Consider the following 26,340-nt stretch of genomic DNA (forward strand, 5'->3'; position numbering starts at 1 on the left):
TTTTCATATACGTAGTAGTATATTCTGCACAACTACACAAAGATTGATTGTTCAAAGCCAATCTTGTATCAAATACAGGATTCCATTGCGTAGTTCTCAACATGCGACCATCTTTTTCTACTGGCGCTGCTGTCTGGGGCCGCGACCTCCACCGGCGCCTCCTCCACGACGAGGACGGAATCCACCTCGTCCACCTTGGTTGTCTCCACGTCGACTGCCGCCCGTGCTGAAGCCAATACGGCCACCTCCACCACGACGACCGTCGGTGCCGCCGCGACGGTTGCCCCACTCTTCCTTGTTCGTACCAGAACGCAGGTCCATCATACGCTCGTTGTTCTCCACGATCTGCGAGAGCTTGTCCGAGTACTGCACAGCCATAGTCTGCAGCGTCGAGCGCTCCGTCTTGTACAGAACAATAGCCTGCGACGACTGGTCCCACGCACCCTGAAGCTCCTCGTTGATCATCATCTTGGACACAACGCTGTGCACAGTCTTGTCGTCCAGCTCGAACATTTCCATAAGACGCGCAAGACTCACCGAGTCGTACTCAGCACTGAACGCCAACAGATACGTACGCAGTGCCTCGACTTGGATCTTGTGCTGCACCATCGCCTTCACACGCTGCGTCACGCTAGCACCGGGGAAGAGATCCCATACAGGCAGACCAACCAAGAGCTCAGCACTCTTACGCCACGAGCCCTGAGCCAGCAACTTAGCAGCAGCTACCACGTGGTCACGCGGGTTCTCCGGAGGACCCTCGAACACCAGACGTTCGTGGAACTCAAGCAGCTTACGGAAGGCCTTGGACACCATACGCTTACGGTCTGACAGACGCGCGTTCACCATGTTTGGCACCTCCAACAGCATCGCACTCACCAAGTGGCACGTCTCCAGCAAGTCCAAGTTAATGTGCATGTGGTACGGCACTTGACGACGACGTTCCAGACGTTCCTGCTCCAGATCACGCTCGCCGTAACGGAATGACTGCAGACCTTGAGCCAGCAGCTCCTTAGTGCGTGAACCCGTGCAAATCTCCGACAGACACGCGTGCGCTTCCCAGATGAGACCGCAACGGAACGCACACAGACCCAGTTGCGCCATCATGCGGTTGAACAGGATCTGCGTAGGGATATCGGCGTCCGTGATGTTGTCCTGAATGTGCGACATCAGCAGCAAGTCCCGAGCCTCGTGGAAGCGGTCGTGCAGTGCGTGGTGGTAGATACGACACAGCATCGCACGCGTCTTGGCGCGGATGTCTCCGTGCTGGAAGACAAAGCGACACACGTCACGTAGCAGCTTCTCGGCGTCCACGGGCGTCACATCGACTGTAGGTTGGCCCATGATGGATGCAGGGTGAACGATAGACACGTCGAACTCCTTGGTCTTGATCGAGTTGCCACTGGAGCACGCAGGGTGGAGGAACACCGGGTCACCGTACTTAGCACGCTTAGCCTGAGCCTCATACAAAGCAGCAGCGACAGAGTCGTGCTTGTAGTAGATCAACTCGGCACGCACAAGAGCCATCGTCGCAGCGCGCTGGAAGTCCTTCTTACGCGCGTAAAATGTCTGCACCCGCTCGGCCACTTCGATCAGCAGGTTCTCATCATACAGACGAGAAACGTAATCACTCGTGTGCGGGTCTGTCTGCTGCAGAGCCTTTGTGTATTCCTCCGACAAGCGCTCCACGAATGCCGCCAAGTCGCCAGAGACCTTGATCGTGCCCTTCTTGCCAGCCTGGGGCAGTGTATCCACAAAGTTCAAGTCTTCTTCGGCGTCCTCAGCAGCAGCCGCAGCGATCTGCGCAGCCGTCACCTTCTCACGTCCAGCACGGACGATGTCAGCCTGGTCTTCGGACGTCAACGGAGCCAATGAGAAGTCCGGGTTCTTCTCCAACAACGACAAAATCGTGCACACATTGGACTGCACCAGCTTCCAGTGACGCACCGACATGACGCGGTCGATCTTCGACGACGTGTCGAACACCGAAGTACCCACCAGATACATCGTAGCCACAATCTGACGCGCAGGGCCAAGACGACGTGCGTAGTTGGCCAGTTTACGCAGCAGAGTGAGCTGTCCCGACAGGTCCATACCCTTCTTACCACGCATAGCGATCACCTCCTTAACACGACGGTCGAACTGACTGGGGGTGAGCTTGAGCTCTTCCTCTACGACCACCTTCTTGACATCATCCTCAGATCCACGACGAGCCTCACGCTGCTTGACGACCTTGGGGCCCTTGACCTTCTTCGCCTTAGTGACCACAGGCGTCTGCTTGAGCCAGCGCGCACGGCCCTTTGGCATGTTGTCATCGTCCTCGGAAGACGACGAAGACGACGCTGAACCGCTCGGCCATGAGCCATCTGAGTCGTCTGAGTCATCGTCGGACTTGTCGTCGTCGCTGCTTTCCTCTTCCGACTCAGACGCAGATGCGTCGCTGCTGCCCTCAGATGAAGCAGAGGAGGAGTCGGACTCAGATTCATCCGATGAAGACTCAGAAGAGCTGTCTGAGTCCTCCTCTTCGCTCGAGTCCATGGGGTTGGCACGGAAGTCGTCGATCTGCTTGCGCATAGGCTCGAGCTGCTTCTTGAGCTTGCCCTTCATACGGATGAGCGCCTTGCTGTTCTCCTTACTCATCTTCTTCTGCTCAGCCTTGTTCTTGACCTTCTCGGCCAAAAAGTCCTCAAGCGCCACCATCGTACGCAAGTAGAAGACCGGCAGCGTCGAGACGGTCTTCTTGGCACGCTCGAGCTGCTTGGCCAGCTCGTCGAACTCCGTCTGGATCTGCGTCCAGTCGTTGATCTTCATGTGGTTCTTAATACTGGAGCAGTTGCGCTCCATGTTCTCCAGCGCCTTGTCCTTGGCGCTCTTGACCACGCGCACCTCCTCATCAGAGTCCGAGTCCGACTGCACCGCCCAGCGCGAGGCCGCGCGAGCAGCCTGCTGCTGCGACGTCTCGACGTCCGACACATCCGACACGTCGCTTTCCTCCTCAGAAGACGAACTGCCTGCCCAGAATCTGCTCGCCATGTTTGCTGCTGTCTAGGGGGGGGATTAACTTCCTGCTTCCTTCAGCGCGGGGCAGTATCCGCGTAATGATGGCTTTGGGTTGGCTGGCTCGTGGCCATCAATAGTAGAAGTAAACCGGTATAATACCGATCTACCAGAGAATGATTCAGCTCCGTCTACGTCGCACAAAAACCGTTTGATATCGGTTAGTTTAGCTATCTTTGGAGTATTCGAAGTTTGAAGTGATTTCATACGGTTTTAGTCTCTAATGACAAGAACTACTGCTATCCGACTGCGGTTTACTCCGGTGAGAACGGGTCATTGTGCGGTGCGTTACCTGGCGATCGGAGATAGGACACACCGAGTGTGGGTGTGTCCATGAGCGACGAGTACGTCTCGCGCTCGCAGTGGTCGTGAGCAACGCCAGTCTCCAACGCAATCTCGGCTCGGCGTTTCTCCTCGCGGTCGTGCTCATATTTCCGCAGATAGATCGTTAACGGGATCATCAATATGCAGGACAACAGCGAGATGACGTTCAGCACTGTCAAGTCTCCGCCAAACAACACATTGGAGATATAAACCGCTGGGTATTCAGCCAGACTGATGACCGAGCCGATCGAAAAGATGATACCCATTAATGAACCCATGTTCTTGAGACCAAATGTCTTGGCCGTAAAGGCTGAGATGATGGCATACAGGAACGCACGGAACGCTGTAAAGAGGAAGAAAGCCACACATTGCAGAGGCAGACTAGGCACCAACTCGATCACGTTGTAGAGCACGCCCAACACGTTCGTAAATAGCAGAGCCTTCGACAAACCACGAGTCTCCACCAGGTAATCGATCAACGGGACAAAGAGAAAGCCCATTGGTAGAACAAAACTGAACACCTTGGTGTACAGGTAGCCTTGGTCGCGGTCGCCGTAGTTTTCTAGCAGTTTGTTTGCTGTGCCAATGTAGATAGTGGCGCGTAGAACTTGCACAGCTGCATATATCACAATGTACGCGAACTCAAACGATTTCATCTGCTTGATTAGGCCAATGTCCACGAGGCGGAACGCTACGTCATCTTCCTTCCCCATTGTCGGCGTCGACGGGATCTGTGTTGGCTTGTTCGACTGGAAGCTTACCTCCACACTACCGTATGCACTTTCATTTGCCTGTCCATTTCTTAGCAGCTGGTCGTGCTGCGGCGTTGACACGATCACACCATTGCTATTGACACCGAGTCTACGCTTTGGACGCAGACTCTTCTCGTTAAGTCCCCAGAGGAAGATCAGCAGCAAGTAGACGCCGGCAGACACTACTGCCAGTCCCAAGAACAAATGCCTGCGCGTCCAGCCGAAAGTTTCATGGGCGGAGTAAAGCATGAGGAACATGACGCTGCTGCCGTCGAAGAGACAGCTGATGGCCGCGAGGATCGCTGTTTGGTAGCGCATGATGAGGAAACTTGCTGGATACGACGCCATCATGGTGATGCAGCCACCGAACGCAATGAGCACGTAGGCTGGTACAAACAGGTCGAATGTCTGCGAGTCTGAGAATGCTAGCATTGCCAAGCCAGATACTTCGACGATGGCTGCCACCGCAATGGTCACGCGGGGCCCTGCGCGATCCAGAAACAGGCCGACAGGCAACGCGCCGGCATTCATGGCTACTGAAGCCACTGCGAAGATGAGGTTGAGGCGGTTCTCTTGGGCCACGCACGTGGATTCGCTTGGGTCCACACACAGCTCATGGTATTGACCTTCCTCCTGAAGCAATAGGAGCAGCGGCGCCCAACCGAACACGAGGCCAGTGAGCAGCAGGTCGGAAACGCATACTGCCAGCACCAGCGCAATGCGTCGGGGTGCAATTGGGCGCGGTCGCGCGTAAACGGAAAAGCTCGAAGCCATCAATGCAATTGCTGGCCTGCTGGTTAAGATTATTAAAATGGCGATGAAATCGATGCATGTACAGTGTGCCCAATCTTGTTTTGTTTTCCACGCATAATTTATACCCCGAATAAAACAATGTCATCGAGGTAAACAACCTAAACCTTATACATGTACGCGCTTTTGGTTATGCCAAGTCATAAAAAAATATGTGTCGGAGTTGAGAGCGCAAGTCTGCAATGAGAAATGTGACACTGTAGTACTCTTTGAGCCGCGTTCTTCACTAGGCAAGGCGTTCACGTGAAGGTTTGTGGTAGTATCACCACGATTTACTGCGATACAGTGCATAAGATGCTCTTTAAAGTCGTTGGTGTTCATCCACCCTCGCTGCCACGCACAAATGGTGCTACTACTGAGCTTCTGATTCTACTCGTGTCTAATCAAACTTATTATTAAAAATTACTGGTACCCTGACATAGGCTTTGTTTAAAATCGTCCACGGTACCTGATTACGCATCAGTGCTTCTGTCCAGCACGGTACGCTTCCGTTTGCGCACTCTTCTGAAGTATTTTGCCCAACTGGCTAACCGACTATACAATTATACCCCCCAACATGCATAAAATGGACTTAGCCGACGGTCTTGGCAACACTCGCTCGGAATTAATTTCTAATCCCAGACACAGCGCCTTGCCGAGTCGAGGACTTAGAGGCCGGGGTGGGGCAGGCCGCGCAGCGGCGCCCCCCGAGCGCAGCGCAGCAAGTGAAGAGAGGGGCGGGCCCACGGCTATAAGTCCGCAGACGAGTGCAAACGCCTTTACTCCAATTTAACCGTACTATACTATTTGTACACGTATAAAAGGCGATGCTATGTTACCTCAGTCGGGCAAAATAACGAGTGCCCTTCTGAAAATGGATACACATCAATTGTGTACTGTACACATGCAACACCATGGCAGCTAAGGTGGTGGATGCAGGCGGGTACACGCTGCACTTGCGCTCCGTTGCGGGGATTGAGTCTTGCTGCTACGTGGACTCCATCGACATAGCGTTCGACCTGGGCTGCCTCGTCGGCCGTGTGGTAAATAAATCGCACGTGTTCATCACGCACGGGCACATCGACCACATCGGCGCAGTGGTAGCGCATGCGGCTCGACGAGCGCTCCAGAAGCAGAAGCCAGCCAGCTACTTTGTACCAGCCCACCTCGAGCCTCACTTGGAGAGCATATTAAAGAGTACGGCCGTCATGCAAGGTGATGCGCCGTTCCCGGCTAAAATCGTACCGCTGCAGCCTTTCGACGAGGTACACATATCGGCCAAGTACTTGGTACGAGCAGTGCCGACCAAGCATCGAGTACCGAGCCTCGGCTACATTTTGTACGAGAAGAAGAACCGCTTGAAACCTGAGTACCGACAGCTTCCTGGCGTGGAGATAGCAGCGCTCAAGCGGGCTGGCCAGGAGATCACGAGCGCCGAGCTTACGCCCGAGATCGCGTACACGGGTGACACCACCATCGAGGTGTTCACAACGGCGGCGGTGAACGAGGGGACAAAGGATTTACTGCAAGTGAAAGTGCTCATCACCGAGGTGCGGAGATGTTCCGAACTGATACTGTATCGAATAAGAGGTGCGAGCAGCTAAGTTGTCTAATTCCGGACATTGCAGGCCACATATGCCGACTCCAAGATGACGATCCAAGATGCCGTAGCCCGTGGGCACATGCACCTCGATCAGGTAGGTTGCACATTTCAGTTGTGTTGTGCGTAACTTAACGGTGGTATCCTGCATTTCAGCTCGCTATCCACGAGAATTTATTTCAGCACGTGGGCTCGCTTGTGCTTGTCCACTTCTCCGCGCGCTACAGTACCGAGGAGTTGGCACAGTCCATTCAGACCCGATTACCGTTGTCGCTCCAGCATAAGACGGTGCTTGGATGCTAACACAGCGATATGGGTTCAACATGAACTCGATTTTCTCTGCTGTGCGTCGTTTGAAGTCCGACAGAAGTGCAACTAGGTTGTAAATTTGTAAAAATTGGCAGATATGCCACGATATGTGTATTCTTTCCCTAATTGTGTCATGGCAATAAATAGTGATGCTACAGACTAATGAACGCATTGTACGGATGAATGTGGAGAAAGCCTAGGACATGGCGCTCCAGAACTCGGAGAAGTTGCGGAGCGGGATCGGACGGGATGCACGTAGCACCAGGATCTCATCGCGCATGAGCATGGGCATGGGGGCGGGTGAGCGGTCGACCATCTCCGTCTCGGCGACTTGCACTTCATCACTGAAGCGCACGGTACGCTTGGGCTTGCGAGCCTTGACGGGCGAGGGCACTTGCGGCGGGTGCGCCGGAATGGCCTGCGCGTCGAAGATGCGGTCGGGATTGGCGTTCGCTTGCTCGCGCACCTTGGTGCGGCGCTGGCGTGAGATCTTATCGTTCGCACGCTCGATCTTCTCGAGAACAGTTAGCGCACGCTCCCACTGGTTCTGTAGACACAGCGCGAGCGCGTGGCGGCGCGAGTTCTGGATGAAGGTGATGGCGTAGCGAATGTTACCGCAAGCCAGCACGAAGGGCGACACGGCCTCCTGGTGTTGCGCCTGTTGCTGTAAAATCTGTTGCTGACGCTGAGCCAACACGGCGGCCACGGCGCGAGGCGAGTGCGGCGAGGCGTCGCTGGCCTGCTTGCTGACCTTGAGGAGGCGCAGGTCGTCGTCGGCGCTGCGTGCGCGCTTGAGCGCGGCCACAGGCGACACAGGTACGACGCACGAAGAGCTCATTATGATAGATCGAGGGGTTGTCGAGCGTTTGTCCGCGGAGTTGGAGACGAACGAAATGGTAATTGGGTAGCGAGCTAGCTGCGGAGCACGAGGAATCGCTGAGAGGCGGCAAGTCTGGTAATGAGAACACAGGTGCAAGTCGGTGGTGGCCAGCGCTGGCTACAGCGATTGGACGCTCTTGCGTCACACAACACGCACACCAATTTGTAACTGAAACCGCACATCTTGGGGTTTATATGGTTGGTACAAAGCCCGAGCAACACCATCATTCGACGGCAAGAGACCTATTAATAGCTGGCATTTCTCACGCAACGTCGCACTTGGCACAACAGCACAACGATGGTATCCAGTGGATACTATCCACTCGCAGTCGGAAAAGCTTTCGTGCCGGCCACACGCTCTCGCTGGCGAGAAGCCCCATCGCCACAGGAGCGGTGCTCGGATCGGAGGGTTGAACTCGCCGCCGCACTGTTCTTGATTTGCGGGGGAAATTTGCCGTCAGTGACGGCGAGTTGAGTCGTCGCGGCACGGGTGACCGAGCCAAGGCTCAGCCAATCAGAAACCTCAGGCAGCGACATGCAGCAATACATGTAGTAAATCGTGCCAGCGTGTGCGGCGAGCGGAAACCGCGCAAGGAACAAGCTGCTGCTTGATGATGATCGTTCGGTGTTCCGAGGGTATACACGCCAACCCCAATCGCTGCAAGGTGCATGCATACACTTGATCAAGTTGATCCGCCCGTCAGATGTCGAGCAGCCTGATGTCGCTTAATCTGAGGCGGACCATGCTGCTGCAAGCAAGCACATACATGTACTGTACCCTGATCGAAGCACGCTAGGTGCTCAGATACCAGTCGTTTTGAATTAACCTTCTTCGCGCCCTTTCAGCAATTATACTAAGTGATGGTTGGGGAATATCCTGAGCGCAGGATATTCCTGAAACAAGCGTCCGTGGCTCGGTAGGCTACGAGTACTTACTGAAGCGGTTTGCACAGCGCTCGATATTGGAGCTCCTTGCTGCTGAAAACCAGTGTTTGCTCGCGACTTGCAGTCGGCACCGCGCCTGTCCTCGTCTGATAATTCAAGCACATCCGAATCGGATTCCGATCGCAGGAAGCGAGCGCCAATCTTGATGCAGAACGCTGGCGGCGCTGGCGGCGACGCAAAGACTGGATCGTTGTGTCGGCAAGCGGCTTGACCACTAGCGTGCCAGTTGCTCCCGATGGGGCGGTGTACGACAACAGCAGCGCGCAATGCGACGCACCGAATTCTCGATGGGGACGAAGTTCCACCCGGCTGGAATGAAGGAACAAACACGAAAGAGGAGATCAAGCCTCGCTGTAAAACCTGCGCATAAGTTCATAAGCTCCACACGCCGCGTCACTTTAAATGCTGCATTCGGGATGCTGGTCGTGTCTGCGTGAGGCGAGACACTTCGACTCGAAGTTCGACGGGCCTGGTTGCGCGTCGCATTTTAGTGTCACAGCCTGTTGCAAACAGTGTTTCGGTACAGTTTTACCGTCCGTAACAAAGGCTGTCTTGATGTCACTCACAGTACGGTAAAAAAACACGTATTTTTCCGTCTGCCACAGTAATTCGAGCGACACAACTCCAAATTTCACTACCGTACCGGTATTTTAACCCATAAGAAAGAAGCCACTGATCGTAGCTAGCATGAGTGGCCGCATCAGCCAGCCTGTGGGCAAGATCGTGCTCACTAACGTGGCCATCGTGCGCATGCGCAAGGGAGGAAAACGTTTTGAAATTGCGTGCTACAAGAACAAGGTGTTTAACTGGCGCAACGGTGTGGAGGAGGACGTCGACGAGGTGCTGCAGATTGCCAAGGTGTACGAAAACGTGTCCAAGGGCAAGTTTGCTAAGAAAAGCGACTGGTCCAAGGCATTCAGTGTGCAGAGCGAGGAGCAGGCATGTCGCGCTATCCTCGACCACGGCGAGCTGCAGGTCTCCGAAGGAGAGCGCAAAGCTCTCGTCGAGAAGTACGCGACCTCATGCTCTTTAAAAACGGTGAGAAGAATACTAACTTTATGTGCTTCCACTGTACGACAGTATGTACCGTGATATCGCTACTATTGTAGCAGACAAATGTGTGAACCCTACATCTAACCGTCCGTACCCGTACACGGTGATCGAGCGCGTGATGAAGGAAATCCACTACGCTGTCATCCCGAACCGCAGTGCCAAGCAACAGGCTTTGGAGCTGATCAAGAAGCTTCCGGAACACATTCCGTTAGCACGAGCCAAGATGAAAATTCAGGTGACGACGCCTGCGTCAGGTGCGCAAGCGATCAAGACGGGCTTGCAGAAGGAAGGAGCGGAGATCGTTGAGCAGACTGGCAGCGAGACCGTGCGGATGGTGGTGCTGATCACTCCTGGATCGTACCGTATCGTCAACTCGTTGGTTCAGGAACACACTGCCGGCCAAGGTTCACTAGAAGTGATCGACCTGAAGAGCCACCAAGAGGGCGAGCACACGATCGATGACGAAATCTCAAAAAAGACGGAGCGTCTTGGACTGGCCAGTGCTCCTGCTGCTGCGACGCCGGCACCAGCGGCGGCTGCGAGTGGAGCGACGAAGAAAGCCAGACCATGCAGTACGTGTGGTGGCGACTTCAGTGCCGACATGAGCAAGTACCGTGAACACTTTCGGTCTGAATGGCACCGCTACAACCTGAAACGCAAGTCCAAGAAGCAGCCAGTGATTAGCGAGGAAGAATTCAACGAGCTTGATACAGAGGACGTCGAGACCTTCCTCTCCTCGATGAGCTAAATGCGCAGAACTATTCAATACACGTCGTTCTGCCTCTCTTATGCAGCAATACTCGCGGTACGTTCGCGGTTCTTCTCTCGATCACAGGCCAATGGAGCAGCGACGTAGACTTTCGCACGATCGAACACTTTGATGGCGTCCTCGATCTCCTGTAGTTTCGTTTCGAGCTCGTTCTTCCGTCGAATTTGATTGAATGTCTCGATGCGTAAAGGCAGCGAGTTCATGCGAAGTTGCGCTTCTGTCAGCGACTTTCGCAGCACGTGCAAGGTGCGCACGCGTTCGTCTTCGTCGAGTAGTACCATCCCTGGAGGGCAGTCTGGGTCTGGTGCATTCTTGCGCCGTTCTTCCTCTTCTCGAGCCCATTGCTCCTTGCGTTCTAGCAAATACCTCGGAATGCGGCCATAGCTGGGGTTTACTGGACGGGAATCCTGTTCTTCGCTGTGTACAGACGGTGTCTTTTTTATAACTTCCCAAGCGTTGGCGTTGACAAACTCGACTTGTTCCTTCCTGGTGGTCTACACAACACGGCGCTTTTAATGGATAAATTATCACTGCTTGACTCACCGAATTTCTTACCATTTTTGCTATTTCCTCATCTCGCTGCTCCAGTTCCCTCAATGATGGCACTGGTGCCTTGCGCCGAATCTGCCGTCTGCTGCCACTACTTGTCGTGGAGCGTGCCGGAGACGGTAGACTGGACACCGATCCAGCCTCACTTCGAGGTGCAGAAGGCGTCCGTGAAGACGAAGATCCTCCACGACGCAAGAAATCGTGTTTTTTAACCTGCTCTCCTTTGGTGGACTGCAACACGATGTCAGCATTGCAATTATCCAGTTAAAATACGGCTTTTGTTGTACCTGGTTCTCTTGAAACACTCGCGGACGTACGCTCTTAAACTTTGTCAGCTTAAAATCCTGTTGCTGATGAGTGTCCTGTCGAGCACACGTCAGCTTAGTGTCCAGTCTTACGGTTCGTTCTATCTTTTAATCCGCGCACCTCTCGCCTTCGACGCTCTCGGTTCTCTTCCTGCAGCTTCTTGACACGTAGTTTGTTTTCGCGCTCAAAGTCTCTGGGCGTTACTCCTCTCCGCTGCTGCTTCTCGCTACAAAAATTAGAATGTGACCGAATGATCACGTTAGCGACCACGTTTCCACGCGCTTAAAAGGCGCCATCCGCTTGGCAAATTGCTACACAAATGCTGAAGAAGGGAGAGGACGCACCGGAATCCCTCGTCCGGGTGCAGGATAGCTGCAATCGCGTCCGAAGCGTTCGCATCGCGCCGACGGAAGCCCACTTCTGCACTCATCTTGAGCAGCCTCTGTTGTGTTACCGAAACCACTTGTGTACTCTATTGATCGTATCTTTGTGAGTGTCCCACATAACCTCTCAAACTCGGTAAGCAGTGTCTGACAGCACTGTCCAGTTCACTCTTTTCCTGCGTGCATCAGAGCTCAAACTGCAACAGGATACGTCGTGATCCGCAGCTCGGCATGGCGTCAACAAGTCTCGGATCTGGTCATTCGACAGTTCACACAATGCGCCAGATAGATCGCTATCGTTTGATATGGGTAGCACTGCTAGTGATGATAATTTCGACTCTAGCGGAGCTTGCGAACGCGTCCGAATGCAGCGCATGTGGGTATTTAGCCAAGAATTGCAGCGCCACAAGTGGAAGCGGCGACGTGGACGTGTGTGACGCGTCTAGGCGCATCCAAATCGACGATGTCTTCTGCAATGGCGACGAGTGTCGATGCGCCAACAGCCACAAGTGCGTGAGCACTGTCGTGGGCTGCTCGAACCTCTTTCAGGCGCGGAACCGGCGTCGCTGTCTTGGCAACACGACGTTGTCTCGACGCTTCGAGCAGTGCGCAATCAACCAAGGACTTACGACACTTAACGCGTCTAACGTGGCCAGTGACTGGATCTACTTTAAACAGGGCACTAAATGCCAATCCGCAGATTGTCTTGCCGTCCGAATGTTCCACCAAAGTGGCCTCGTACAATGCGGAAACTTGTTGGCAGTATGGAAGACCAATTCATCCAGTTATGACGCGTCGGCAAGTGTGACGTTCAGCAGCTCAGAGGGCGACGTGACGTATTATTTCGTCGCGGATGGCTCGCGTGGGAGCGACATGAAAGCTGGCACGTTCCTCTACTCGGTCCCATGGTCTACTGAAGGTGTATCATTACTGACAAAGCAGGCTAATAGCTCGGCAATTAACACATGCTACGTACTTCAGACGCGGAACCAGCCAAACGGCACGTGTCAAGGTGTGTACCTGCAGTTTGACGCTAGTGTGCAATTCGCAAACAGCGACGAGTACGTCATGTCCGAGCTAAGCTGGCCTGTGTGGCTGGCTGTTGTAGGCAGTGTGGCTGCAGCGATCGCTGCCATTGTCATCATGGGCGTTGTGGTCTACCGCTTTCAGCACATGGACTTGTCCCCACCCATGGACGAAGGTGAAGACGGTGGACTGTTGCTGGACGATCTCCACGACCGCAAGAGATCGATCAGCCCTGCTAGTCTCGGATCTACCTCACCAGCTTCGGGAAGGGGCAATGTGAGCACTGACCTGCGTCAACGCGGATCACCAGCACTTGACATGACACTGATTGAGGCTGGAACTGGCAGAACTACATTGTAAAGAAAAAAAACACACATGAATTGACATTTTTTTGGTAAACTTCACATGTTTATCAATTTTGTTGCGAACTTCTCAGATTTCTAGGTGTCGGTAGAACTGTTGTCTTCTCCAGTAAGCTTAGAAGGCCCGCGACGAGAGGTTTCTGCCGCTGCTCGGGGTTGAATTGTCCTCGTATTCCGTCGAGAAGAAGCGGTGTCAGCGCGTGATCACCTTCAACAGCGCAGCGTAGAAGTTGGAGAAAACGTTGTTCGCCTGCGGAGATCTCACGGCCGCTGACTTCGCCTGCTGTCTCGACATGATGCAACGCAGCACCGAGCAGTGCCAATGTCTGACAACAAGCTTGTAAATTCGCTTTCTTGAATCGAAGTCTGGCCAGGGCGAATTCCTTGGACGTCATGTGTGGAGGCAACTCGACATTGTTCGAAAGATGGAGTGATAGTCGTTTCCCAAACGTGCTCTCACTTTCAGCCTGACGAAGTGCTAAATTATAGAGATACAGTTTGGTTAATAACAATATGAATCAATCCTGTTGCTCAACCTACCCAACTGCGATCCTAGCTTTGCCGTCAGAGCCTTCTTGGACTGTGCGAAATCGTCTGTAAGCATGCTGATAGCTCGGTGTTTGACCTTCACACGGCGTATCATTCTGTTGCAGAAAAAGTGTCAGTTATAACAACGACTTCAATATAACGTCGTCAACGTACTTGCGTCGAAGACTTTTGCTCGTAGCTCGTTCAATCGTCATCTCTTCGCTCTTTTGATGATTCTGGGATGTGTGTTTAACCGTTTTGTTCATTTGGAGTGCAGTACCGGATTGCATTTTTATCCTTCGACAACCTGAGGCGTCAAGGGTGTAGCACACACCTCGAGGTGTTGCTCGTCGCACTGGTGAAGATCTCAAGCCACCGTCTTTAAGAGATAACGATGCCATCATATCGCCAATAGTTCGAACCGGGGAGGTCGGAGATGAAGATTCTTCTTCGTCTTCTGTATCACTTAATCTACCTCGTACTACTGTGGCCGTGGAAGGAAGCGAAAATGGTTCCCGTGGACTTTGTTCGACAGCCAGCGGCTCAATTTCATCGAAAAACTTAAGTGCAGGTACCTCTCCGATCATTCGTCGGCTCAGGATACTCGCAACATTTGAAGACTGAGCATCAAGCTCTCGACGAAGCTTACTACCCTGCCTCCCAGCCAAAGTGTTGCTACCTTTAGTGGGGCTTTGCGCATTGTTTTGCTTGGCACCGCCATTGCCGGTTACAATGCTAAGAGCTGCCTGTTCCGATCGACGCTTTCGCTCTCGCCACAGTCGAACAACTGTAAAAAAAAATGAACATCCATTAGTCTCCAGTACACTACAACAAGCCCAGACACTTACATCGTCGGAACGTGGCCATGATTCGCTTCTCCATCTCTTTTGAGTCTTCATCACTGAGATTGTAACCTTTTTTTCGACGAGTTCGGTAATGTCTTTCATTTGAATTACCGGATGAGGTATTGATTGCTTCGTGCACTTGTGGTAGCAGCCTCGGAGACGATACATTGGAGAACCCACGTTGACTGGGGCTATTCATTTGAGGTTGTAGCACAACCTTACGTCGCATCCAAGGGGAGCTGCGTAAGATGGAGTCCAGTTTCGCGGCCAGAGTGCTGACTCTTGAGCGGTGACCGAAGGGCTGCGAAGTCGATGACGGATTCAGCATCATTGCAGTCACTGGAGCACTTTGAGAAAAGATACTCTCCATCTGCAGTTTTCGTCTAGTGAAAGTAAATATTGGTTTATTGTTCGCTCCGAGCCCACTAGCTGCCGCTGCGGTTGCCGCAGGGAGCATCGCAGGGGTCAATGAAATCTGCCGGTTGCGCAGCATGGCCTTAGAGGTGAAGAGTCCTCCAACTATCGCCGCTGTGTTTTCTTCCTCTTGATTGCCAGGAAAAGATGCAGGAGTCGCCGAGCGGGTTTCTTGCCGATCATCTTCATTACGTTTTTGTATGCGTGATTGACGTGGAGCATGTGCGTGTTGGTGTCCAGGAGGTCGTGGGGTAAATCCTCGGCCTGCCCGAGAAAAGCTGCAATGGTTCACTTAGCCAAAAAAATTGTAGTAGCCGAGAAGAGGAGGTAGTGACCCTACCGACAAGCTACTCGACGCTGCTCTGATTGTCGTACAAAACCTTTGATAAGCTTGCTTCCATCTCGCGGTGGAATCGGGCGCGAAGACCTCGTGCGCTCCTTGGCTTCCTTCATGAGGCAGCAAAAATATGAACTTGCGATGCAAATCTAAAATTAATCGTGGATAATTCCAACGGCCAAGGTTCGGCAACAAAAACACCAGCGCGCTTTTGTGTTCATACTGTGATGAAGACAACAGCTCGGTGAGGTCTTGGAGGCGATCTAGTATCTAGGAATCCGACGCCGTGGAACATCAATGGTGGACGGTTAGTGATCAGCTTTGCGTTTGATTGGCAGCCGTATTTGAAGTGTGACGATCTCACAGAGCCAATCGCGTGAGCGAGGCGGCTGGTGACGCGACGAAGCCCTTTCGACAGCGATCTTGTAGAGCCGCGCGTTCGGCAATTTTGTTATAATGCCTGTAGTTCCTACAATCAAAGATTGCTATCAAGGTATCAAGAAGTTCAGACTCTGAACCGAGAGCAACCATAGCGACACTTCATAGCTTCTGGCTCAAAGCTGTTGTTCCACAACAACTTGTGGACTTAGTACAAGTTGCAGTAGGATGCAGGCAGCTGGTAATGCACTGCGCCGCTGGGCGGGAGAGAACAGCCTGTAAATCAGTGCGGCTAGCAGCTCAGCTGCAGCGGCACGCGTCAGTGCTCCCTGTATGCTCCATTATTGGCAGCACTACTAACTGTAGCCAGAAGCAACGTTAGGACGCGCGGTTCCGGTGGAGCGATCCACTATACTACTTTTCAATTTGTGAGAAATCATTTTAGCCGTGGTACTGTGCACTGCTTACTGAGTGTAAGTCAAAAGAAATGAAGGGGCGTCGCAGCCCTAGCCCCGATTGCGATACCTACTATATTTATCTGGATGTGTATACAAGTCGGGTTGGAGCACTCATCTCTTTCAAGTCCCATGCTTGGCAATCTCTCCTTGAAGATTTGCCCGGGTGATCCCGGATCACGGATCAGTACCTCGTCGTCTACCGGAGAGTCTCCGGCGGAGACATCAGTGGTGGCGGTAAACAACTTGTACAGGAATGGTCTGTACTACAGTATCCACGCTTCCCTCAAATCGACCTTTAAACGCAGTGGGGCTGTATCAAGTTTTGGCTTGAATTAGCAAAGACAGATTTAGAAACATCGCATTAGATATGAAAGGGTATTTGGTAACAACAGAGACTTTCCTCAATTTGTATACGCTGTCCGTATATCGTATTGAAAATTCGTCCAGCCCAGAACGGTTACAAAGCGCGCCCACCTATGATTTCCTTTTTGGGCAACTTATGCTCGCTCATTCGCGCAATCGCCTCGCTGCTGGGAAGAAGAGAGAGAGCAAAAGCATCTGAAGGCGAAGCGTCGATTAAAGGCTCGCCCAACGACAGACGCTGCTTAATCTATAAGACGTGGTCTTTGCAGCAGCTAACAGGAATAACGACAGTATTATCAACGAGAATGCAAGCGGACACGTCCTTAGCAACCGCAAGCGAAGTCGCTCTGTCCAACGACGCGGTGCAGGACATGCCAGTCATAGGCAAGAGCGGTAGCAGCGATAGTTCGTCAGCCATTGAAGCCAGCGCCGTGAGCGACACCACAATGAGTAGCAGCGACCGCTTCAGCTCTTGCTCCAGCTCGGACACGAGCTCCGACGCCCTGGACGACGACTACGGCGCGCACATGCTCTCGTCGTCAGACGATGACGACGATTCGGACGACGAAGACGACAACACGGAAGGAGATGAGGAACAGGATGCACAGCAAGACATTGTGAACCAATTCCTGGTCAAGCCCATGCCCTCGAGGCTGCAGGTATGTCCCCTCGACGACCTGGCCGTAGAGGAGGAGAAACGTCGAAGACGATCGCGTCGGAACTTAAAGAACAAAACTAACGGTAAGCACGCGCCGCTCACTGGTGTTAGTCGCGATGCAGAGAGCCTGCCTTCGATGTCCAGTCCGATCATGGTGCGTACTCGTCGTAGCGGCAGCTCTCCGTCGCTCAGCTCACGAGATAGTTCGACTACCAGCACTCCACACGTCACTCGGAATCGCCCCAGCAGCGCTCGAGAGAGAAGACAAACATCTGCTGCACCCGATACTGCCGTTAAACGCTCCAACGGCTCTACACTCGCACCCACTGTCCCTTTGCTTCGAAAAGATTCCGCGGCTATTCGACGACAATACTGGAGTCAACTGGGCTTCAGTTTGTCACGCAGCGACTTGGAGAAAAGTACTGGACGCAAGAAAGAACGTCGCGACGGCTTAAAAGTGCGGCTGAATGACGCTGACTCGGAGCGCGAACATGGCGCAAAGAGCTTCTTCCAGTTCATCACGAGCTGGTATGCGCCTATCACAGCTCTGAGTGGCGAAGAAAAGTCGTCACGGAAAGACAAAGGACGCAAATCCAGCGCTAGACAACTGCGATCTTCTCTCTCTCGAACGTCAGCATCAGCCTCATCGAGCAGTATCGATGTCCATACACCCAAAAGAGGAATACGCTTTAACGAAGAAGCCGAGCTGTTCTACATCCCTCTGCACCGTGACTACTCCAAGCGACAACGTGACTGTATGTGGCCGACTCGTGCCGAGTTCGTGGCCATGGTGGAGCGTAACTTGGACGCAGTATACGACGAGATGGAGCGCGAGTACGAGGCTCAAGTGGAGAATGAGTACCTGGAAAACGAGGGTATGGCTCGGGAGGAGGCCAGACAGCGCACTGTCGAGGCTCAGCAACGCAAGGCTGATGAGGCCCAGGCAGCAACAGAGTCGCGCCGCAGTGTCTCGCCGCCTCTGAGTCGTAACTCGAGCATCATGTCGGCTGTACCGTCGCTAACGTTGTCACAGAAGCACGTGCTGGTGTCGCCTCGTGCTCGTTCTTCGCACGATCTTCGCTTCAAGTACCTCAAACATCTCGGCATCGACAGCTAGACGCAGCAGGAAATGTGAGTCGCGGCGAGGAAGAATCGATACTGTGAGATCCTGGCGGTACCGAGCATTGTAGGCGGTCTGATCCATACTGACGTCACGATAACTTATTTGAATTGACTAAATCACAATTTTATTGATTTGTGTATGGGGATGAGCTGCCGTTGGACTATTAAAGTTGCCGCTTTCTACGATTGGTTGAAAAGGGATTCGTCGCGCTTCATGATTGGCTCATCTTGTGCTTGCACGTGTTGTTGGCAGTCAGTCCAGGAAGACCAGCAGCTCCGAAGACGCGCTCTTCACGCAGCTTCATGGACGCCCCCGCCGCGCGTGCTGCTGTCAGCTCTAGCTGTACGTAAAGATATCTATTTGGCCCTGTCGCCAATGTCCATATTGCGTCTTCATCAAGAGTCCAAATTATAATTTTGTCAAATTTCCTACTTAATTCACATTGCCAACTTCTTGCTTTGCAGCGGCGAAAACGGGGCCTTCAGCCGCCAAGAAGACGCGAAACCGCAAGAAAAAAGGTCGTAGGGCGGCTCCTGCGCCCCCAGCAGCTCCTGCACCCGCGGCGACCTCGTCGTCGAGTCCTGAAGCTCTGGAGGCAGCCGAATCCGACTCCTTACGGAGCGCGGAGGGCTCCACTTCAACAGCGCGTCGCTCCTTTTCGCCACTCAGTGGCAGTAGTAGTCAACGATACAGCAGTGAAGAGGAAGGTGCGAAGGAATATGAAGAGGACGAGTATTCGTCCGAGAGCGAGGAGGAAGGTGAGAGCAGCTACAAACCTGGAGGCTACCACCGTGTACTGGCGGGTGAAGTGTACAATTCGAGGTTTGAGGTGCTAGAAAAGCTCGGCTGGGGGCATTTCTCCACAGTGTGGAAGTGTCTGGACCGAGAGACGGGGGCTCTGGTGGCCATGAAGGTACAAAAGAGCGCACGCCACTACACTGAAGCAGCCAAGGACGAGATTGAGCTGCTGGAGTGTACAGTACATGCCGCACGGACTCAATTTGAGTCCACGGAACAACAGGAAGCCATTAAGGTGATTCGACTTGTGGACTCATTCGAACACAAAGGACCCAATGGTGTGCACGTCTGCATGGTGTTTGAGATGATGGGGGATAATCTATTGACTCTCATCAAGTACTACAACTACCGAGGAGTGCCCATGCAGCTTGTGCAGCGTCTTACAAGAGACATTATGGAAGGACTGGCCTTTCTGCACGACAAGTGTCAGATTATTCACACTGATCTCAAGCCGGAGAACGTGTTACTCTCGCATCAAATCCCACAGCTCCCGAAGATTCGCAAGGCGCAATGGGAAGCATTCCGTGCAATGCGTCAAAAGACCCAAGGCGGAGGAACTACTAGCAACAATGCTGGCTCCTCTGGTGGCGCGAAAATGTCGAAAGAAGAGAAGAAGCGACTGAAGAATCGGCTCAAGAAGAAGCGCCAGAAGCAGAGAAAACAGGGTGCAGCAGTAGATGGAGAGGCTTCGGTGGACGAGAGCGCCGATAATGGCAAGATGGACAGCACTGCTCGCCCCACACTCACCAGCAACACTGTGGACACACTGAGCAACAATTTGTCGCAGCTTGCGATCTCCGCGACTATCAAAAAGAATGAGCCAGCTGACGGCGCTTTCGTGTCGAATTTCGCAGAACTTTCAGCTGACATCGACTCGTCGGACTCAACACGGACATGGTACTACCAAGTCGGACAGCTTGGCGACGAAGAAGACAAAGATTGGATACATTTGCCTCCAGAATTCGCTGCGAGAGTGATGCTGCTTCTCCCTGAGGGTCGTGTGGCTGGATCAAAGAGGAAAGAGCGCGAGTTCACTTTGAGTGTGTCCACTAAGCCGTCAGTTGACAGCGAAGAAGAAGTGGTGGACACGTCGTTCGCTCTGAGGTATGTGGATCACGTGGATGACGACGTGATGAGCTCGATTGAAGCCAAGATGCTAGAGATCCGTGAAGACTGCTCTTCACAGAATTCTGGCTCAGCAACGAAGGTGAAGTACCGGCTCTGGAGACTGGAATTCGACGCCAGATATACACACGCTGTGCTAGGTACGTTCCTTTACTGGCTAATCCTGTGTCTTGTTCCTCACTCACTCGTTTACTGTTTTTGTGTCTTTAGACTACTTGGAACACCGAATTGAGGGTCTTCGCTTCTTGAACCTGTCGACTTCTTCTGGTATCGCACTACCTGGATTCTTCCTCCCGAAGCCACCAAGCAACGAAGATATTAAGACTGCAGCGAAGAAGACAAAGAAACCTGAGCACGATGACGTTCAAGTAGACGTCGTGATACAGGGGATCATGCTCCTGCCTCGGATGGGATCAGAAGACAAGATGAGTCTGGAAGTCAAGCCCTTACAACAACGTCTTGGTCGCTGGGCTGCGCGCTTTAATAAACTGGCAAAGAGCGAGGTGTTCAATCTCATGAAACTTGACGCCAAGATCTGCGATCTGGGAAATGCTTGCTGGACTTCGAAGCACTTTACGAACGACATCCAGACGCGTCAGTACCGATGCCCTGAGGTCATACTGGGCAAACGCTACGACACTTCGGCAGATATCTGGTCCATGGCTTGTTTTGTCTTCGAGTTGTTGACTGGAGACCTGCTGTTTAACCCCAAGAGTGGACGCAACTTTAATCGGGACGAGGATCATCTGGCGCAGATGATTGAGCTGCTTGGTCGCATGCCCAAGTCGTATACGGGGTCTCAGCGAGGCTTACGAGAGTTCTTCAACCGCAAGGGCGACTTGAAGCGTATCCGCAGTCTCAAGTTCTGGAGCTTGCAGCAAGTGCTGGTCGAAAAGTACCACTTCTCACGTCAGGACGCAGAGTGTCTTGCATCGTTTCTGGGTCCGATGCTGCGGTACGACCCCGCGAAACGGGCTACAGCTCAAGACTGCCTCGCACACCCATGGCTGGCACATGTGGATGATGAAGAGGAACTCGCTGACGACAAGAAAGATCGGGAATAGGGTGTAGATTAGATAGAGATGCCGAGCACGGGCTGCCAAGGTGGCCATGGAGAGTGAACTCACCATGAGGCATTGTTGGAGCGAATGGTTGACTATGGCGTAAGCAAACCGGTAACCCTTGCATGGTATTTTGGGGGCATCTTGCGTGTTGATGGGAGTCATGGTGGACAAGAATAGCGACCGATAAAGCTACTTACGGACGCGTACGATCCTAATCTCGGATCAATTGAACAGTACCAACCTCGTAATGTCCGACGAGAGTCATGTGGATCTCTCAGCGGAGGAGCTCGGCGCTCTGCGAGGTCTGAATTAAAGATGAATCTAGTTATGACACGAGGGTATCGAACTCAAAACTGCCTGTTTGTTGTAGCTGTCTTCAATGTGTACGACGAGAATGGCTCGGGCTGCATCTCTACGGAACATATTCCCGAGATTTTGGACAAACTCGGACGTGATGCGACAGAAGGTAAGGCGACAGATTTGGTAAGTATGATCCCTCTTACTGAACGTTCGTGTATATGTGCAGAACTGCTGAACGAACTGGACGACTGCGCCGGTGATAGCGGCGTTATCAACTTCGAAGACTTTTTATCACTCATCCAGAACCACATGCTACGACAGCAACAACAGGAGGCAGGAGGCGCAAGCGGCGATGGACTTCGAGCTGGTCCAGATCCAAAAGTCATGGAGTTCATCACAATCCTGGAAGAGTATCGTCTCAAGTGTGAAGAAGACGGCAACTACCTGGAAGCACAGCGTGCAGACACACAGCTAACAGCACTGCGTAGACAGGAATTCAAACGACAATCCAAGTCGCTCAAGGCGCGTCAAATCGCCGAGCGTCAGGACGTCCAGATCGCGCATAACATGCAGTTTAACGACTTCAATCAAGCCTGGGATCAGTACATGGAAGAATACGACCGCATGGCTCAAGCATACGTGAAGCAAATGACCGAGAAACACACAGTCGACCTCGCAGCGTTCCAAGATAAGCTACAGCAGGAAATCCTCGAACGTCCTCCAAAATTCTCCAAGGAGTTGATCGAGTGGCGTCGTCGACAGCATCGTCTAGCACAACAAAAAAGCTACACGGAGGCGCAGAAGATTAAGCAGATTGCAGATGAGGTCGAAGCTGACGAACGCTCCAGAATGGGCGACGAGTTACGTGGTGCTTTTGCACGTAAAGAGGCAAAGCTACGTCAACATCAACAAGCAGAGCTGGCAGCGCTGTTGAAACGCATCGACGGTCGACGCAAAGAGCATTTAAAACAGCGCAATCTCGACTCCAAACGGTTGCTACAGCGCAATCGCAACGTGCAGTCTGTTCTGGAATCCAAGCAGGTAGCTGAAGCTACCAAGAGGATTCAGGATATCAAGGTGAGTCTCATGCCCAAGGAGAGAGCTGCTCCTCGTGGACCGTTCAACGTCATCCCACCCCAAGCACGCGTCATTCGACCTAAGAAACCAGCCACCTCTCGACCATCAGAGCTTCCATCCGCCTCTCCTATCGACAGCCAGCGTTAATAAAAAAAAAACTTGCCTTTACTACAACTCGTGATAAAAATGGAGAACGTAAAATAAAAGTTAATGGCTACACTTTTACAGATCAAGACCATCATTCTTGCGCATCACCATTTTTTCGTCCAATCGCGGTGTGGTATTATACAAGCTAGCGATACCGCCAGCAGCTCCAAGATGGACATCGGTCGTGTGCTGCTGCGAGACGTGCATTACGTGTGGCGTGAGCGTGTGGCTGTTCTGGAGAAGGATGCGGTGGTGCTGCAAGCTCCGTCCTCAGCCTGGCAAGCTGCAGCTTCTGTTATCACGCGCTCTTCCAAGAAGACGAAGCAGAAGACCAAACCCAAACTGACCAAGCAGCGCAGCAAACCAAAGGCGCCACCGCCTGCTGAGATGCTGCCGCTGGACGGATCTTTAAGCTGCGAAGGGATCGTGGTGTCCTCTGCTCATATGCACTCAGTGCGGCTACAAGACCTTCGCTATGGTCGCGAGTTCCTCGTCGATGCCACATCCAAAGGGAAGAAGCAGATGTGGATCGATCTCTTCGCTAGTGCTCGAAGCAGAGCGAATATCAGCAGTAATTGGCGTGGAGAGCTGTTGCTGATGGATACAGAGGAGAACGGAGAAGAGGTGGGACAGGTACGGGCTCTGACGCTGCTTGACATGCAGCAAGCCGTGGAGATGCTGGTGGCTGCTACTGAGAGCGACACGGACGCCGCAATTGTTCGAGGGTACGATGTGGAGAGCATTCTACTTGGAGACGGTAGTGCGGCGGATTTTATGGAGAATGAGGCCTCTATTTTAGCTCAAAAGCTTGTAGATGAGGACGTACTATTGCCGTTTTGCTGCTCGTGCAGCTTTGTGTACCGTGCGGACCGAGTGTATCGCTTGAATACTGATCATCATTTGATGAAAGAAGCTCAAATTATGGAAAATGATAGCGACGCGGAGGAGAATCAACAGCAGGAAAGCGGACTGTGTCGTGGCCACTTGTTGTGGGTACACGATAGTGCATTCCAACAGCTTCTCGCACACTTTGATCAGCAAGAGGAAGGCATTTCAGGGACAGATGGGGTTCAAGCACTATTACGATTTGGAGCGTACAGTGTTCCAACTGCATTCGCGCTGGCGAACGAGCTCTTGAGTCACGAGTTCATTGTGGAATGCTCTTCCAGTGACGATAGAAGTTCTGGTCTCTCGTTTCAGATGAACACAACGGCCAGATACAAGAAAGTGTGTGCAGAAACCTCAAACAATGGCGTCGTAGATGCCGAACAGCGTCGGGCTGTTGTTTCCCATGAACGAGCGACACGATCGCTGGAAGATCGACGTCGACTGGAACAGCAAGTGCAGAAACTCAAGCACAAGTACATGCGGCTCCTCAACTTATTCTGCTTGTGCTGTGTGCTCGTGCTTGTTGACGCTCTCGTCGCCTCCGTGCTCTTACCGGGTCCACTTAAACTCAGTCTTGTGACAGGACTGTTATTATGGCTGACCTTGAGTGGCGGGACGGCTACTCTTTCTATCAACTTCCAGCCACGGAATCACGAAGAAGAACTGGACCAAGCTTCTCAAGATATACGCGACATGAACCCCAAGACATCTGATCTTCTGCAAACCCAGTTTTCCTCTCCAGATTGGAGCCCAATCGCTAATCTTTCGTCCACCAACTACTCCACGAATAGACGAGCAACAGACGTCATGCAAGATTCCATGGATCGCGCAGTGATCACGCTGACACGAGCTGAAGAAGCCGAAGTGCATTCGTTCCGTCTGGCGATCGCACAAGCTGCATCCGTGCATATTGACGCGACCCGTGTGTTTGCGGATGAATACCTTTTCAGTGTCCTACACGTGAAAAACCGTGCTTTTGCCCACGCGGTGACGAAAATGGCTCGTATAATCGAGTGGCGACACACGTATCAAGTGGATTCGATCACGTGGGATGACGTGAAGTCACAGTTGGCGTCAGGGAACATGTATTGGTATGGCTACGATTTCCAGAATCGCCCGATTCTATGGGTTCGTGCGATGCTAAAAGACTGGAATACGATGGCAAGTCGACGTGAAGCGGAGGTCCGTGCACATGTGTACCTATTAGAGCTCGGTTGTCGACACTTTATGCCGCCTGGAGTCACCACGTATACAATTGTGACGGACTCGGCTGGACTGGGAATGTCACAAGTTGAACTTCGTCTTATGCGTGGATTGCTGGATGTGTGTGTAGCTAACTTCCCCGATCGAATTGGGCTCGTCCATGCTGGTCCGCTGACACGGTTCCTCAAGTACATAACGTCGTGGCTTTGGCCTTTTCTACCGATACGTCTGCATGGCAAGGTTTCACTGATGCAAGACTGCGCAGTGGAACTTGCTAAGCACATGGATACAGAACTCATCCCTCTGCACATGGGTGGCTCCGTCATGCATAACCTTCGCACGCCAATAAATAGCCCCACGGAACAGGATGATATCATGGAAATCACATACATGATCGAGCAACAGAAGCACTTTATGGAGGATCTTAAGATTCCGTAACAACTCTTTTTCGCATCGGAAACGAAAGGGAAATAACATGTTAACAACTTAAACGATTGTTAACATTTAACCAAGTGCAGTTATCCTCGCTTGATTTCTGTTTGGTATTTTAGAAATTAAAAAAGTGTCAGTCTTTTATCGCATCGAATGTCGAGCAACTTACCGAAGGTGTAGAACAACTTGAGGTGTTCAACGCGATCGTCGTCAGCGAAGATGAATCTGCCCATGTATTTTCCGCGATAGAAAAGTCCCGACGGAGCTTCCATCCATTCGTGACGAGGGAAGACGAATACGTAGTTTTCGGATCGTGGAGCGTATGATCCCAAAACGATCTCATCGCTCGTGGATAGCACAGTCTTCTTAACTTTGTTTCGGAAGCGTAAACCACTGACAATCGCCTGGTTCACACGGAATGAAATGGCGAAGCGGTAGCGAGAGCCTTCAGCCATGACAAAAGGCGTCGTGCGCATGTGCTCCGCGCCCTCTAAAGTGTCCAGATTGTACACAATGTCCTCTCGTCCATCTTCAAACTCGACCTTGAACTCCTCCACCACCACTCGGCGGGTGTCATTTGCGTCTATTAATGCAGCCACAACAATACTGATCAAATAGGTGTAGCTATGTCAAGGTATGGACAGAATCTGTCAGGACCTCCTCGATCTCCGCTAGCTGCTGATCCCAGTAGCTGCTCCTTGTATCTCCTTAGACTCTCGTCTTCTGCGTCTTTAGCCAGCAGCTCGTCCACCGACTTGATCGCTTGGGTGCTCATCTGCCCGCACACGCAGCATCTGTGTCAATAGAGTACAGCTTTTGCTTCGACATATTGTGAAGCGCACCCGATAGTTCGATGGTGACATGACATCTTCGCCGTCTCGGCTGCTGATAGGACTAGCAGTCGTGGCCTCATCGGCAGCAGCGTCTGCCATGTTTCTCTGCAACTACGATCTTTAACGGATGAATACATTTTGCCAAAAATAACTGTTTCACGAAAATAACACCAAAAATAAATATTTTCGGACAGTTTATTTTCGTTAATATCGTTGGTGGTCACAGTCGACGCAGCGCAGCCATTTATCGACTAGCAACTCTGTAAACG

At 52.4% G+C, this 26,340-nt stretch overlaps 13 protein-coding genes across 13 annotated transcripts; 6 read left to right on the forward strand and 7 right to left on the reverse strand.

Moving 5' to 3' along the window:
- On the reverse strand, nt 1-3,030 carry PITG_00397 (eukaryotic translation initiation factor 3 subunit C, putative; the record flags this gene model as incomplete). Its single annotated transcript, XM_002908954.1, has 1 exon — nt 1-3,030. The coding sequence occupies one exon, from the start codon at nt 3,028-3,030 to the stop codon at nt 118-120; it is 2,913 nt and encodes a 970-aa protein (XP_002909000.1).
- Nucleotides 3,031-3,283: 253 nt separating this feature from the next.
- Nucleotides 3,284-4,904, reverse strand: PITG_00398 (uncharacterized protein; the record flags this gene model as incomplete). The annotated part of the gene is made up of 2 exons (XM_002908955.1): nt 3,284-4,069; nt 4,148-4,904. 2 exons carry the CDS (start codon nt 4,902-4,904, stop codon nt 3,309-3,311), a joined length of 1,518 nt encoding a protein of 505 aa, XP_002909001.1.
- Nucleotides 4,905-5,833: 929 nt separating this feature from the next.
- Nucleotides 5,834-6,822, forward strand: PITG_00399 (nuclear ribonuclease Z, putative; the record flags this gene model as incomplete). The annotated part of the gene is made up of 3 exons (XM_002908956.1): nt 5,834-6,469; nt 6,548-6,616; nt 6,676-6,822. The coding sequence occupies 3 exons, from the start codon at nt 5,834-5,836 to the stop codon at nt 6,820-6,822; spliced, it is 852 nt and encodes a 283-aa protein (XP_002909002.1).
- A 158-nt stretch (nt 6,823-6,980) lies between these two features.
- PITG_00400 (uncharacterized protein) lies at nt 6,981-7,776 on the reverse strand (the record flags this gene model as incomplete). The annotated part of the gene is made up of 2 exons (XM_002908957.1): nt 6,981-6,987; nt 7,032-7,776. 2 exons carry the CDS (start codon nt 7,664-7,666, stop codon nt 6,981-6,983), a joined length of 642 nt encoding a protein of 213 aa, XP_002909003.1.
- A 1,550-nt stretch (nt 7,777-9,326) lies between these two features.
- PITG_00401 (ribosome maturation protein SBDS, putative) lies at nt 9,327-10,453 on the forward strand (the record flags this gene model as incomplete). The annotated part of the gene is made up of 3 exons (XM_002908958.1): nt 9,327-9,662; nt 9,733-10,205; nt 10,254-10,453. 3 exons carry the CDS (start codon nt 9,340-9,342, stop codon nt 10,451-10,453), a joined length of 996 nt encoding a protein of 331 aa, XP_002909004.1.
- A 38-nt stretch (nt 10,454-10,491) lies between these two features.
- On the reverse strand, nt 10,492-11,759 carry PITG_00402 (uncharacterized protein; the record flags this gene model as incomplete). The annotated part of the gene is made up of 6 exons (XM_002908959.1): nt 10,492-10,956; nt 11,030-11,105; nt 11,154-11,254; nt 11,311-11,373; nt 11,450-11,555; nt 11,674-11,759. 6 exons carry the CDS (start codon nt 11,757-11,759, stop codon nt 10,492-10,494), a joined length of 897 nt encoding a protein of 298 aa, XP_002909005.1.
- Nucleotides 11,760-11,988: 229 nt separating this feature from the next.
- Nucleotides 11,989-13,098, forward strand: PITG_00403 (uncharacterized protein; the record flags this gene model as incomplete). Its single annotated transcript, XM_002908960.1, has 1 exon — nt 11,989-13,098. One exon carries the CDS (start codon nt 11,989-11,991, stop codon nt 13,096-13,098), a length of 1,110 nt encoding a protein of 369 aa, XP_002909006.1.
- A 195-nt stretch (nt 13,099-13,293) lies between these two features.
- On the reverse strand, nt 13,294-14,930 carry PITG_00404 (uncharacterized protein; the record flags this gene model as incomplete). The annotated part of the gene is made up of 10 exons (XM_002908961.1): nt 13,294-13,370; nt 13,411-13,578; nt 13,641-13,744; nt 13,803-13,845; nt 13,909-14,073; nt 14,152-14,272; nt 14,360-14,415; nt 14,477-14,510; nt 14,613-14,752; nt 14,837-14,930. The coding sequence occupies 10 exons, from the start codon at nt 14,928-14,930 to the stop codon at nt 13,294-13,296; spliced, it is 1,002 nt and encodes a 333-aa protein (XP_002909007.1).
- A 62-nt stretch (nt 14,931-14,992) lies between these two features.
- PITG_00405 (uncharacterized protein) lies at nt 14,993-15,340 on the reverse strand (the record flags this gene model as incomplete). Its single annotated transcript, XM_002908962.1, has 2 exons — nt 14,993-15,165; nt 15,268-15,340. 2 exons carry the CDS (start codon nt 15,338-15,340, stop codon nt 14,993-14,995), a joined length of 246 nt encoding a protein of 81 aa, XP_002909008.1.
- Nucleotides 15,341-16,601: 1,261 nt separating this feature from the next.
- Nucleotides 16,602-18,198, forward strand: PITG_00406 (uncharacterized protein; the record flags this gene model as incomplete). Its single annotated transcript, XM_002908963.1, has 1 exon — nt 16,602-18,198. The coding sequence occupies one exon, from the start codon at nt 16,870-16,872 to the stop codon at nt 18,196-18,198; it is 1,329 nt and encodes a 442-aa protein (XP_002909009.1).
- A 255-nt stretch (nt 18,199-18,453) lies between these two features.
- Nucleotides 18,454-21,191, forward strand: PITG_00407 (serine/threonine-protein kinase; the record flags this gene model as incomplete). Its single annotated transcript, XM_002908964.1, has 3 exons — nt 18,454-18,546; nt 18,669-20,267; nt 20,338-21,191. The coding sequence occupies 3 exons, from the start codon at nt 18,507-18,509 to the stop codon at nt 21,189-21,191; spliced, it is 2,493 nt and encodes an 830-aa protein (XP_002909010.1).
- Nucleotides 21,192-21,506: 315 nt separating this feature from the next.
- Nucleotides 21,507-24,981, forward strand: PITG_00408 (uncharacterized protein; the record flags this gene model as incomplete). The annotated part of the gene is made up of 5 exons (XM_002908965.1): nt 21,507-21,657; nt 21,718-22,568; nt 22,797-23,440; nt 23,651-24,785; nt 24,937-24,981. 5 exons carry the CDS (start codon nt 21,507-21,509, stop codon nt 24,979-24,981), a joined length of 2,826 nt encoding a protein of 941 aa, XP_002909011.1.
- Nucleotides 24,982-25,324: 343 nt separating this feature from the next.
- Nucleotides 25,325-26,177, reverse strand: PITG_00409 (rho GDP-dissociation inhibitor; the record flags this gene model as incomplete). Its single annotated transcript, XM_002908966.1, has 4 exons — nt 25,325-25,341; nt 25,408-25,821; nt 25,896-26,013; nt 26,081-26,177. The coding sequence occupies 3 exons, from the start codon at nt 26,011-26,013 to the stop codon at nt 25,325-25,327; spliced, it is 549 nt and encodes a 182-aa protein (XP_002909012.1).
- Nucleotides 26,178-26,340: the final 163 nt, after the last annotated feature.

Source organism: Phytophthora infestans, genomic scaffold (genome assembly GCF_000142945.1).
Source record: "Phytophthora infestans T30-4 supercont1.1 genomic scaffold, whole genome shotgun sequence".
Lineage (NCBI taxonomy): Eukaryota > Oomycota > Peronosporomycetes > Peronosporales > Peronosporaceae > Phytophthora > Phytophthora infestans.